At 41.2% G+C, this 13,055-nt stretch overlaps 2 protein-coding genes across 4 annotated transcripts; one reads left to right on the top strand and one right to left on the bottom strand.

The window, feature by feature from the left end:
• Positions 1 to 30: 30 nt before the first annotated feature.
• anxa3b (annexin A3b) lies at positions 31 to 3,564 on the bottom strand. 3 transcript variants are annotated; one of them, XM_029169033.3, is made up of 14 exons: positions 3,434 to 3,564; positions 3,120 to 3,155; positions 2,976 to 3,023; positions 2,676 to 2,763; positions 2,500 to 2,594; positions 2,295 to 2,408; positions 2,067 to 2,157; positions 1,896 to 1,975; positions 1,747 to 1,803; positions 1,503 to 1,596; positions 1,259 to 1,354; positions 1,127 to 1,185; positions 426 to 548; positions 31 to 301 (listed from the first exon to the last, which is right to left on the bottom strand). In XM_029169033.3, the coding sequence occupies exons 2-14, from the start codon at positions 3,132 to 3,134 to the stop codon at positions 242 to 244; spliced, it is 1,020 nt and encodes a 339-aa protein (XP_029024866.1). In that variant the 5' UTR covers positions 3,135 to 3,155; positions 3,434 to 3,564; the 3' UTR covers positions 31 to 241. The 3 variants fall into 3 exon arrangements, with proteins under 3 accessions (XP_029024866.1, XP_029024868.1, XP_029024867.1); XM_029169035.3 differs by having other exon boundaries at positions 3,438 to 3,514; XM_029169034.3 differs by lacking the exon at positions 3,434 to 3,564 and having other exon boundaries at positions 3,120 to 3,427.
• Positions 3,565 to 4,408: 844 nt separating this feature from the next.
• On the top strand, positions 4,409 to 12,496 carry si:ch211-282j22.3 (ER degradation-enhancing alpha-mannosidase-like protein 3). The gene is made up of 20 exons (XM_029168943.3): positions 4,409 to 5,303; positions 5,388 to 5,433; positions 5,677 to 5,777; positions 6,023 to 6,062; positions 6,163 to 6,275; positions 6,491 to 6,644; positions 6,871 to 7,005; positions 7,120 to 7,225; positions 7,322 to 7,419; positions 7,527 to 7,652; positions 7,774 to 7,857; positions 8,046 to 8,129; positions 8,278 to 8,402; positions 8,571 to 8,736; positions 8,897 to 9,054; positions 9,137 to 9,254; positions 9,385 to 9,555; positions 9,709 to 9,874; positions 9,966 to 10,157; positions 10,361 to 12,496. Exons 1-20 carry the CDS (start codon positions 5,209 to 5,211, stop codon positions 10,618 to 10,620), a joined length of 2,538 nt encoding a protein of 845 aa, XP_029024776.1. The 5' UTR covers positions 4,409 to 5,208; the 3' UTR covers positions 10,621 to 12,496.
• The last annotated feature ends 559 nt before the right edge of the window (positions 12,497 to 13,055 follow it).

Genomic DNA, 13,055 nt, shown 5'->3' with positions numbered 1-13,055 from the left:
TAATCCCTAGTACAAATTCAATATTAGGAATTAGAAGAATAATAAATGTGCATTTAATAGTTTTGTTACTGTTAACACCAGCAGAAATACAGAACATCAAACTTGTCACGTTTTGGAGCTGTTACTGCTTCTCCATGATGAGTAGATTCATAGTTACTTGGCCCTGTTTGTGTAAATGTAATGGAAAGGTCAGTGACTAATAATGCTCTAGATATGTGGGAAGCTGCTGTCAGGGGAGGAGTCAGTTGTCTTGGCCACAAAGACGTTTGAGTGCGTCGCCGTAGCTGCCGGACACATCGGACTGCACAGAAAGGAAAGAAAATCATGACTGGGTTGTATGAGTATATAAAACAGAAACCTTGAACCCAGTAACACATCTAAACTCTCAGGGTTACGTTTACAGCTCTCTATGCGTGTGCACTCACCTCTAATTGGGAGTAGAGCGAATATCCAAACAGCTTCTTGTATTCGACTCTGATGTCCAACAGGTCTATTTCAGAGCGGCAGACCAGTACCCTGGTCAAAATGGACTCTGTGGTCCCCAAACCCTGCAAGTGAAGTTGGAGGAAGAACCAAAGCGTCACTTTGGCCCTGGATGAGTCAGGGATGACGTTGCTTCCTGGGAACAACGTGTTGCTCACATGCTGGAAGCTTCTTTACTTCTAGTTCTACGCTGATCTGCTTTAGAGCATGTTAACAGTTTGCAGCCGCTGTGTATTTAGTGAAAGCAGCAGCATCAACAAAACTGTGGCTTAACATTCCTTTCCACACACAATGACTGTAATTGTCCGCTGTTGTTGAAAGGGACACATGGCCAACCGAACAATATGTGGACTTTATTTTGGGATCTGCTGGACTACAGTGCTGCGCAAAAGTATTGCATGCATGTTTGTCACACTCTGTCTGATTATCAAACAAATGCAATCATTAGTCAAAAATAACACAAGGAAACACATCATACATCTTTGCTTAAAATTATTTTTACCCTTAATTAAAATTTATTTGATGATCAGACACATTAAAGTGTGACAAACATGCAAACAAATAAATCAGTAAGGGGGCAAATACTTTTGCACAGCACTGTGTGTTTTTTAATTCATGCTATCGATCGTGACTCCATCGTTACCTTCATGCTCTCGTGCAGCTTCTCAGCGAAGTACGCAGGAGTGCTCTTCACACACTTAACTGAACAGAAACGCACAATATGTTTTAAAATCAAAGTCTGACAAACGTACAAACAACCAAATGTTTTTCTCACCAACGGCCACAAGCAGCGTCTCCAGGTTTCCAGACATCTCACTCTCAATGCTCTCCTGCAGAGTCTTGTTGCTGATGTTCTTGTACTCGACCAGAGCTGCCAAAACATCAGGGTCATTCACTTCCCCGGTCGCCCATTGTAGCACTATATGTCTGATGGGTGTAGATCCACACACACCACTGTGTGCTCACTCCTGTTTCCTGACACATTAACACACATTTTTCATGCAGATGCTAAAACCTACTCTGGCGGAGCTGGGGAACACTTCTGTGGCACAGGATGTCGATAAATCTGTCCTCGTCCGTTCCCCACTTCTTCTCTCCTGCTTCATACAGAGCCTGGTGGGATCAAAATGAATGTGAGCCTAAACAACGATATATATGAACCAGTTAAGAGTGAGCAGGTTCAGACTCACGGTTGAGGCGAGTCTATGACGACATGCTAAAAAATGCTGGGAATAACGAAACAGTGTGCGGGTGTGATGGTACCTTGGCGTCCGCTCTGGCTTTGGCAGCATCCACGTTGCTGCTCTCATCTCTCTTCCCCTGTAATCGGGTCACGTTATTTAGCGTCTCCTCAGAAATGTGTCTTTAGGTCATATTTTGTGCCTCATGGTTCATGCTTGTGCGAACGGTACCTCAGCCAGGATGAGCAGGGCTTTGCCGTAGTCTCCAGACACCTCAGACTTCAGATCGTATATCAGAGACCTTCCGATTTCTCAAATGAACAAAGGATGTTGCTCAGGCACTTTGAAGAACGAACGTCTGTCATTGGAGGACGTTACGAACGCACTGTGGCGAATTCCTACCTGCCAGGTATGCGTCAGACAGCGCTTTAATCTGCCGGTTGGATCTCGAGGCAAAGATTTCTGTCAGCGTGCTCTCTGTGGTCCCTGCACCCTGAATGGAACGGAACATGAACACCGCAAATAAACAATGCAAAGAATACAGTGTTCTGACTCCAAAGTTAAATTGTGTAAAAACTAGTTCAATGTAGAATGTCGGGCCCTGTGTTTAAGTAAACTGGACAGTCTCACCTTTATGGATTTGATGACTTCGCGGGCGTCGTAAACAGCAGGAGGCGTTACCAAGGCAACTAACAAGTCCTCAAAATCTCCATGGGTGTCACCCTTCAGATCAGCCACTAAGGTCTGAGTGAGAGTTAATGGAGGTGAAAAGTAAAGGCGCGTCTACTCCTACAGAGTAAATATTTAATATATTGATATAAGCCCATTTATTTACCCTTCCTGTGGCTTTCTCATAAGCCTTAGCGATGATTTGGCGTTGGCCATTACTTCTTTGAGTCAACACCTCAATTATTGTTTTTTCTGTTGTTCCTATGACAGAAAACACAGGATTACTATTTTATATGACACGGTAAATGTCATAGTAATGTGCTCTTTGTAATCGTAACATACCAAGACCCTCTATCGCCTTCCTCAATGCAGACACGTCTTCTTCCACTTTGAAATTGGGCTTGTCCTTCACAGTCCCTCGCGTGTTCGACTGATTAAACACACACGCACGCACGCACGCACGCGCGCGCACACACACACACACACACACACACGTTATATGATGTAATTGCATTTTGGTTGAAAACAAGGAAGTAAACTTATTATAAATTATATCTGTGTTAAAAGTGAATTTAAATTACACCAGTTGGATTGCAATCTATATTATTTGATATATTTATATAGAGAGTTTGTCCAACTTACTGTCTCTGTCAGAGAAGACGGGGAGTCTAAGAGCAGATCCAAGTCATCCTAAAGCAGGAGGCAACAAAGTATTATATTAACTTCTCATGTCTAAAGATTTCATCTAATTCGGGCCATGTTTTTACCCACAGACCGCAAACTCACCCAAACAGACGCCATCGTGTAGAGGAATAAAACAAACTATCGGGAAGAAAAACAGTGACTTTTGTGATTAATGACTCCTTGCACTGTTCCTCTGGACACTTTGTGCTAAATCCACGTCATCCGCTCTCGTGAAGAAGTTGAATAAATAAACCCAGAGAGACTGTGAGCGACACGAGAGGACCGCGGCAGAGTTCTGCCAGGCCCGGTTTCCTGATCAGCGAAGCCGAAAACAGATGAGCGAAGGACAGAAAGAAATGCGCACACACATAAAACAAGTAGCATCACGAGTCTGCACAGTGTGTCTGCTGTCTTACCTACAGATCAAGAGCTGATTTCACGAAATTTCCCTAAATCCCAGGCTCGCCACACCTTTGAGAACAGCTGGGAAAGCAACGCCCCTGAGCAGCAGGATGGAGCTGGATCAGATCACAAACCCCTCCTCGAGTCCAGTCATCAGTCCGTGTCCGCCTGACTGTATTTATTAAAAACGTTAATTAATTAAGGAATTAATGAATTAATTAGGCCTGACATTAACAAATTTGACTAAAGTAAATCATTCTCTATACTAAAATTTGTTAAAGATAAGCCACAACAACTGCAACTACTAATAAGTGAATTCAATCCCTCGTCTTTGTCCTCTATTTTTTCTTTTGTCCTCGTTTTCTTTTTTCCATCTTCCAGCCTGGATGTGGGCTTTCGAATATTTCTTATTATGTTTTAACAAAGTCGAAGGAAAAACAAATTTCCTGATTGCTCAGCATCCCCATCTTGTGGCTGTAAGAGGTTGAATAATATGACCGTGACTGATGCGTGATCCTAATATATTTAATATATCAGCAAAAAGATCCAGCTTTCGAGTGATATGTTCCATAACATCTTAATCTGCATCTTAATATTTATTCATCCCCTTCCACTTATTTTTGTCATTAAACACTTACTGATAACAGTAATTCTATTACTATTGTCAGAGAAACTGACTTGTAATATTTTAGGATTGTAATTGTTTTACATTACGCTCTTTACTGGCACCACGTACGGTATCTTCTAACGCGACCGCCCCTTCTTAGCCACTTTTCCCTTAGTTTAACCTGTAAGGATACTGCCCCGGTACCAAAATAAATGCCTACAACAGGTAGGTTGTCTTAATACAACACTAAACCTAGTCATAACATAAACGTAATAACATTGTACTAATTGCCACCTTAATACAGCAGTGTGGTTTAGGGTAAAACTTGGGCGGGGGCGTTAACCTTACCTGCGAGGCTGCGCTCAGGACAGTAAATATACCATATCGGCTTTGCTTCTGCCGGGTAGAAAAAATCCTGCCCTTTGACAGCTCGGCACTCGACGTCAGGATGTTGTGTGGCCGTAGGTCTATTTGGGGACGTGTCATTTGCCATTTAACTGCATGACGGTCATTTTACCTTTTAAGGGACCTGTTTGTTTTGTAGACGAGTGTGTTGTTCTGGCAAAACGTAGGCGTAAGCTACGCTTGCTAGCTAACCAGCTAGCTTGGCGGCTAAGTAGCAACTTTCAGCTGGCTAGCCACCAGGATTATTTCAGTCCTGACACGAATGAGGACATGTTTTCGCTTTGCTATAAATGTGACAAATACCCTTTGTAATAGTTTTATTTTACACATTTGATATTTTTCTGATCATCTCGCGTTGCTGTGTTCTGGACATCGCCAAGTGTTATTGTTTACCGAGGCTCAGCTGGAGCTCGCCACCTGGATTGTTGACATGCGTGTACATGGATAGCGGTGGGCTGGGGACCGTGGGTAGCCTTTGTGCTGCTCCTAACAAGACCGGACCAACTATAAAATAATCACTGAGCACGTATGGACATGGAGCTGGGAGGTAGCTAACGTATGTCGACGTTAGCCTGAACAGTGTGGCCGACTTCGTAGCAAAATGAGGAATACTGGGTCTTGAAGGGACGACAGCTGTGCCCGTTGGACGGTTTGCGTCGGTGCTCGACAAAGGACGGGGGTTGTTAGTCCTTCACTAAAAGCCTCACTTGAGGCAAGTAAAAGCGTTGAAGCGGAGCTAAACGTTGCTGGTAACTCTTTCACCTCTGGGACACTGGGATGATGCTTAAAACGTTGCTTATCACCAGTCTTCTTGGCTGCGTGAAATGTCAGGAGAGCCACAGCATGAGTCCAGAGGAGAAGTCTGTCATCAGGTGAAGCACGTATAGACAGACACATCAACACTATTTGTGACTGTGACACCTGTTGGCTTCATAAATGTTCTTCCTCTTTTGCAGGGACCAGATTGTCGAGATGTTTGATCACGCGTATGGCAGTTACATGGTACGGGTTAAATATGAAGTACTAATATACGAATTTGCACTGCTGCAACACATCCTATGATTCATGATGGTCTAGCAGATAGCAAATCATGTTTATATATGTTCCTTTATCTTAATTCTTATCCTGACTCTAACTAGCTCTAACTGTTTTATTTAAACCCAGGTATCGGTACAATTTGGGAGTGGGATGCGGCTCTTGTGTAACGTATTATGAAGTTTGAACATGGCTACTATTGTGTTGCAGAAATATGCCTACCCAGCAGATGAGCTGATGCCTCTAAGTTGCAGAGGGAGAGTCCGTGGGCAGGAGCCCAACAGGGGCGACATAGATGACTCCTTGGGGAAGTAAGCTCATTAGCCACTCCTGTATGTGAATACTAGATTTGTTAATATGATTTTAAAAGAGCCACAACAGGTAAATTCTCTGAGGCAAAAAAAACATGGATTTCAAATTTATTAGTTCTGAATGCAGCAGACTTGACATTTAATTGTGTAGCTTACAAATTCACAGATCATTGGTAAAGTGGGCCACCGGCTTCACTGCTGTGCCAGAGGCCCTCATCATAATATTTCTCCCGTCGTCTCTGTAGGTTTTCTCTCACACTAATTGACACCCTTGATACCCTGGTGGTAAGTACTCATTAGTTTGCTTCCGCCTTTCCTCTAAGCCACAGGGCTTTAGTTTGGGTTTGGGTAAATGCATCTTGCGTGTGTGTTTGTGTGTGACTAGGTGTTAAACAAACTTGATGAGTTTGAGGACGCAGTCAGGAAGGCTGTGAGGGACGTACGCCTGGACAACGATGTAGTGGTGTCTGTCTTTGAGACCAACATCAGAGTTTTAGGGTATGAAACATGTCTCACACCTAATTTCCTTTATAATGTATATACATGCATTGTTGTTTTAATAAACTAGTCATAATAAGTACACCTGCCTGAAGTGGAATCCTGTAAACTAGAATATTCTTCTCCCTAAAATGCTCACATGTACCCACCATGCCAATTTTTCAGTTTAATTTTTCTTTGTTTAGTAGTTTGTACTTTCCTTTAATCCTCCTCAGAGGACTTTTAGGGGCCCATGTGATGGCTGATTTGCTCCGTCAACGTGGGGACAGAATGCAGTGGTACCAGAATGAGCTTCTACACATGGCCAAAGACTTGGGCGACCGATTACTGCCTGCCTTCAACACCACAAGTGGCCTTCCCTACCCTAAGGTGTTCTTTATTTGCCTGTTATATGACACCGGATTTTAGCTGAAATCTCATCTTTTTAACTTAACTGTGAATCACTTAGATGCATAATTTGACTTTTCATGACATTTGACATTTTTCCAAAGAGGAACTAAAGCATATCAAGAATCTATTTCAAAGTCTACTAAGGAAACACAATGAAATGGTAAGTGAACTGACATGATACATTTCTCTGTTTTGTTTTTGCTAGGTGAATCTGCGGTACGGAGTACTGAATCCACTTTCACGTACTGGCACTGAATCAGACACCTGCACAGCCTGTGCAGGAACAATGATCCTGGAGTTTGCTGCCCTCAGTCGGCTGTCAGGAGACTCTGTATTTGAGGTGTTACCACCATGTTTTCATTTCATGTTACTTTGACAGTTGTTCAAACATAAAATAATTCCTTATTTTTTCTACCAGGAACATTTTAAGAACATAACATTTCCCTTTTACCAGGAACATGCAAGGAAGGCTTTGGACGTCCTCTGGGAGAGGAGACAGAGAGGAAGTGACTTAGTGGGGACTGTCATCAATATCCATAATGGAGAATGGATCCGCAGGGGTGAGGAAAAGAAATGTGGCAACACCTAGCTTTATAATGGGTATACAGAGCATCTTTATAGATTTCTATTCATCTTTTTATTTTCTTTGTTTGCAGACAGTGGTGTTGGTGCTGGTATCGACTCGTACTACGAATATCTTATGAAGGGTTACATTCTTTTAGGAGATAATGTTTTTCTGGAGCGGTTCAATATTGTAAGTCCCCCATTACTTTATCTCCATCATTGTGCAATTATTCTCCTCCCTGAATCAACACATACAGTTTCTTTTTTCTAGTGTCTCTTCTTTTTCTTCTGTAACAGCACTACAGTGCCATTATGAAGTACATCAGTCAGCCACCACTGCTGCTCAATGTGCACATGCACAACCCTACTGTGAGCGTGCGGAGCTGGATGGACTCCCTTCTGGCATTTTTTCCTGGATTACAGGTCAGGCATTCTGTCTGCTACCATAAAAATGTCAGAACACAATGACAAATATGTCTTGACATACTAGAACTAGTGATTTCATTTAATTATAGAAGTTGTTGCATGTGGGTTTTTAACACAGGTTTTAAGAGGAGACCTGAAACCAGCTATTGAGACTCACGAGATGCTTTACCAAGTCACCAGACAGCACAAGTTCCTTCCAGAGGTGAATAATCTTGTTTTTTCGTTTTGAAACACATTTTCTTTTATAGAATATCTAAATCCCCTTATGTGAGACGCTCCATGTATTGCAACATGGCCCACAATAAGCAATACAGAAACGTGTATTTCATTTTCATTATTATAATGAAACTGGAAGAAGCCAGCATTACTTTTTCTGTTCCTTTTTCACAGGCATTCACTACAGAGTTCAGAGTGCACTGGGGCCAACATTTACTGAGACCAGAGTTTGCAGAAAGCACCTACTACCTCTACAAGGTGAAACGTGACAGAGAATAAACTATACTGCAGTATTTTGAAAGGTTCATGTCAAAGTAGGCTAACTATACACCAATAATACCAATTATTAGCCATTTCAAGTAATTCTGAATTGAATGCATGATACAGTTCTGTTTCTTCTGTGCAGGCCACCGGTGACCCATACTACCTCAGAGTGGGACAGTCGGTTGTGGAAAAGCTCAATGCCTATGCCAGAGTGCCTTGCGGGTTTGCTGCTGTCCAAGATGTCCGTACCGGGACACATGAAGACAGGTACTGTTCCAGAACCATCAGTAGCCTCTTTCATACCTCCACACTGCCTCTTTGTGATGTATTGAACACACTGACTGGGGTGAAGCTGGTTCACCTCTTTTGTTGTAGATGTGTGATAGCATCTTTTGTGCCACTGTGTATTTATTGTGCATATATTTGTGTGTATAGGATGGACTCCTTCTTTCTGGCCGAGATGTTTAAATACCTGTACCTGCTGTTTTCGGAGAAGAGCCAGGTACCCATTGACATAGATGACTACATCTTCACCACAGAGGCGCATCTGCTTCCTGTCTCTCTTTCCACCACCCAGCCACCCTGTCAGGGCAACAACACGGTGAGTCATGCAGCTTTAAACAGGTTTTGACAAGAAATTAAAAAAAAGTTTGAACTTTTCTTTAGTCAAAGAACGTCGAACATTCAGTCCACAGTCCTAAAATGCTAAATTGATGATCCAGAGGTGGTTAACAGATTTTTATCTGGATCATGTTTTATAGGAGACGTTTCCCGTTTCTCCACAAGAGGATCTGTTCACCCACGCCTGTCCCAGCACAGAGACATTGTTTCCCAACAACCCTTCATTTGCCAAAACCATCCGGGACGGCTACAAGTACCTCACAGGGGTGGGACGAGCCTTCCACCCTCTACCAGTCAGGTGTGTGAAGTCAGAACATTTCGTATCAGGCGAAACCTGTACGTAGCAAATACACTGTTTTAATTTGGCTTGTGCCTTAAAGGGAGATTGAACTACCACTCCATGATAATGGCATGGAGCCAATGGAGTTCTTGAAAAGCATGGGCATTTCTCTCACACCTTTGAATGAGATCCTAACAGGAGAATCTGGAAGTCAGAAGGTATTCAACTTATTTTATATAAATGATTGACATCATGTCTGCATCTGTAAACATCTCAAGTCAAAGTGTGAATTCAGATAATAAGTAAACAGTGTTTTTAATCTAGTTTTCTAAATGTTCATCTGTTCAGGAGCATAAAGGAGTGTTCCGCGTGAAGCTTGTGGCAGAGGTAAGCCAAACAACAGAGGAGGAGGTGCTGCCTCATGTTGTGCAGCTCATATCTCCCCCTTTTCTGGGAAGAACTGTCCTCACAGCAGGACCTGCCAAATTTGGAATGGACCTTTCCAAACAGGAGCATGGGGTTAGTATCCAGTTTTATAATATTATAAGTTATAAGTCTGTCGTGTGCTTATAGTTGTTTATTGACCGATTTCATTATGTTGCATGTTCTCCTATTTTCCAATTAACAGAATCTTAAAATCTTAAAAATCACACACTTACTTTTTTGCTTCAGGTCAAAGGCAGCATTGTGAAAACGTCTCCCTACACGGCCTGTGGGCAAATCGACAATGCTGCGGAGATCAAAGGCCGTATTGCTCTGGCGCTACGCGGTGACTGCATGTTTGCTGTCAAGGCTCGTCGGCTGCAGGAGGCTGGAGCTATAGGAGCCATTTTTATAGGTGAGAAACAGAAATAAAGCTTTCTTCTTATAATACTATTCAGTGTCTAGTGTAGTAAGTTTGGGGTTTTAGACTCTTTACTCTTTCTCAGATCACCGCGAAGGAAGCAGCAGCAAGGAAACGCCTCTGTTCCAGATGGTTGGAGACGGCGACTCCACTGAGGACATCACCCTACCTTTGGTTTTTCTGTTCAGCCATGAGGGTGCTGTACTCACAGCTGCTCTGGAGGAACATCACAATGTGGATGTGCTGCTACTGCCCAAGGAGAAGCAACTGGGACATGGTGAAGACCAGGGAAATTAGTGAAGACTGTTAATGATATTGGTGTAGCATTTTAACAATTGCAGGTGCAGGCATACATAGTGAATATGTTTGAACTGTAGGTTTTTGTAGCTTATTGAATTCCTTGATGTCTTTCGCACAATATCCTATTCATGTGCTTCATACATTCTTCTGATTTTGTATTTTATTGGTCTTTTGATGCAGAAAAAAATAAAAAAACAGCTGGGATGAACATTAAATTGCGTCTGTCAGAAGATGTTGGGCTGGAGGACGGAGCAGCTGGAGGACCCACTTTGGAGTTTGTCCTCGAAAATGAAGACATTCTGCTTAAGGAAGAGGAAAATGAGGAGATCAGAGGAGAAGAGAAATCACAGTTCTGTACGGAGACAACAGAGGACGACAGGACTGAATCGTGCTCATCTCAAACCCCAGACTCTAACAGCAGACCAGACTCGACTCCTTGACCACTGTGACGTCTAAAGCAGCCAAGCCTCCCACCACTGATCTCTGATCCTTTTTTTGAATGGCATGTGCCTCAGAGCCCCTCACTGCCCTGCAAAGAGCCGTAACCAACCCAGCCTGCATGTGTACATCTCAGATAGGCAGGTCAAGCATTGTGATGCCCATAATCATGACCCTTTACAACTAAAAGTGTACATCAATATGACATACAGTCAAAGAGCAGATTTTAATGTAAGAAATATGGAGTTTGTGTTCTTTTAAATGCTAAATGCTTAAACCTGTAGGCTGAGATCGCTGGTGCTACCTAAACCCAGCTGGTATTGTAGTTGTATGCACGTAGGGGGTAATAATGATGTAGATCATTAAATCAAATGAAAAATTACCTCTTTTTAGAGGGGACATGGATAAGACAACACATTTACTCAGCTATGTTTTTATCCAACATGGTGTGTTTTTATTGTAAATTGCACCTTTTTGAGTCTGTAAGTACTGTTAAATATTAAGTCATGGTTGATGGGACATCACCTGGCCAGTAGGTGGTGTCAGTTTACATGATTTTTCTGCAATGTCCTGTTAACTGATGAACGATATGTGGGCCAATTTAGTTTTGTTTTTTTTAACTAGTGCACAGCTTCAGGGAATTTTAAAAGTGAATGAAACGTTTGTGTGCTCTGCATTTTCCTTTTAATATAATAGGAGCTTACGTTTTCGAGGCATAACTAATATCTGCAGCCCAAGCTTCAGTGCTGTCAGATCAAACCCTTTAGTCTTTTCAAAGACGTGCATGCAAGCATCCAGCATCTGTAGGACTGACCATATGTATCAGTTGGGATTGTTTGGAATTATATATAATTATTGTTGATTTGTAAATGATGATTGCAAAATTGACCAAAGGCGGGTTTCTTGCAGCATAAGTCCACATGTACATTAACACTGGTTATTTCTAGATGCAGCATCATTGTTGTACAAGACTCCTATGCACTTTCAAACACGGGTATGATCATCGTGGCAGATTAGTACATTTGCATTTATTTTGTGTTGGTGTTGCAATAAGCAGTTTTATCAGCAGCAGTCGTTAATATTTTTTATTGTGCATACATAGCATACAGGGACAAGCTACAGGGTTGCTTTTATAACTGATACTAGTGTTTTATTGATTTGCTGGTTTGATGGAAGACAGCATCTAGTAAAGTAGAAGCGCCAATTTTTCCTGAACACTTGTGTGCAATTAATTTCTTAGTAATGTCTTCATCTTTGTTGTACAAGTGCTATTGATATTGGTACAAAAGTGCTACTGGGTTAATTTTAATTTTGAATCTTAATCAAACATCGTATTAATATATACTTTTTTTAGCCTTTGTCAGGGGCACTGCCATCCTGTATAGCTCAGGAATGTGTGTTACTGTTCACATAAAGACCACAAACTACAGTTACATATACTTTGTTTTTCATGTGCATTTATTGTCACATTTAGTTGTCTAATTTTTATTTTGATCAGTAGCTGAAACTCCTAATGTGCCAAAAGAGACGCATGCTCCCATTTTTGTTTCACATGGTCTCTCTGCTCAGTTCCTGTCTATGAGCTGAGGTAGTCTCATCGATACATTCAAATACACTTTCAATACATTCATTCATTCAAATATTTTTGGAAAGAAACATTTGATTCTTCATTGAACCATCTATGTGCAACACTCTGCAGGCATTTCATTACAAAAAGGAATAGTTACTTTTTATTCCTAATTTCATAATTAAAATAATGGATTACTTGTTGTTGATGTGACCCAATGCTTTATTACATCCACCTTAACCATGTGCTATCATAATTACAGTAATGTTTCTGCCATGACTGTGAAATAAACCACTCTGTTTTCGCTATTATTATTATTATTATTATTATTATTATTATTATTATTATTATTATTATTATTCACTATTATACATTACCAGAGATAGATAGATAGATAGATAGATAGATAGATAGATAGATAGATAGATAGATAGATAGATAGATAGATAGATAGATAGATAGATAGATAGATAGATAGATAGATAGATAGATAGATAGATAGATAGATAGATAGATAGATAGATAGAAAGCTTTTTTTCTATATTTAGTTTTATTAGAAAAAAGACGGCTTGATTAATATAATAATAGCAGCTAAATGTTAAATGAGGTGTAAGATAAGACAATCTCTCCGTCGCTCTTCACCAGTGTGAAAGCCATTAATCGCAATGAATTTAAACAAATATATGATATGATCTGACGTTATAAACCGGATTTTCCCATCGCGTCATCGCGTACAACGCTCCTACTGCGCTTGTACTGTTTTTAATCCGGTTAGTAAACAGTAGTATTCACTTGCTGTAAGAAAACGTACAATTACACAGTGCATAGGGGATTTGCGTCTCAACCTTTTGTATATTAGTAGAAATACGT

The sequence above is a fragment of the Betta splendens genome, chromosome 12 (assembly GCF_900634795.4).
Source record: "Betta splendens chromosome 12, fBetSpl5.4, whole genome shotgun sequence".
Lineage (NCBI taxonomy): Eukaryota > Metazoa > Chordata > Actinopteri > Anabantiformes > Osphronemidae > Betta > Betta splendens.
This window is presented reverse-complemented; position numbering and strand designations above follow the sequence as displayed.

What these genes read in the sequence shown, in the direction of transcription:
- anxa3b (XM_029169033.3), bottom strand. An exon ending in TGTTCCCCAGCTCCGCCAGA is followed by an intron (nt 1,355 to 1,502) that starts GTAGGTTTTAGC and finishes ATGTTTTGGCAG; the next exon opens with CTCTGGTCGAGTACAAGAAC. An exon ending in CGCTCTACTCCCAATTAGAG is followed by an intron (nt 302 to 425) that starts GTGAGTGCACAC and finishes CTTTCTGTGCAG; the next exon opens with TCCGATGTGTCCGGCAGCTA.
- si:ch211-282j22.3 (XM_029168943.3), top strand. Translation starts at nt 5,209, where the DNA reads ATGATGCTTAAAACGTTGCTTATCACCAGTCTTCTTGGCTGCGTGAAA. An exon ending in GTGGCCTTCCCTACCCTAAG is followed by an intron (nt 6,645 to 6,870) that starts GTGTTCTTTATT and finishes TGTTTTTGCTAG; the next exon opens with GTGAATCTGCGGTACGGAGT. An exon ending in GCACCTACTACCTCTACAAG is followed by an intron (nt 8,130 to 8,277) that starts GTGAAACGTGAC and finishes TCTTCTGTGCAG; the next exon opens with GCCACCGGTGACCCATACTA.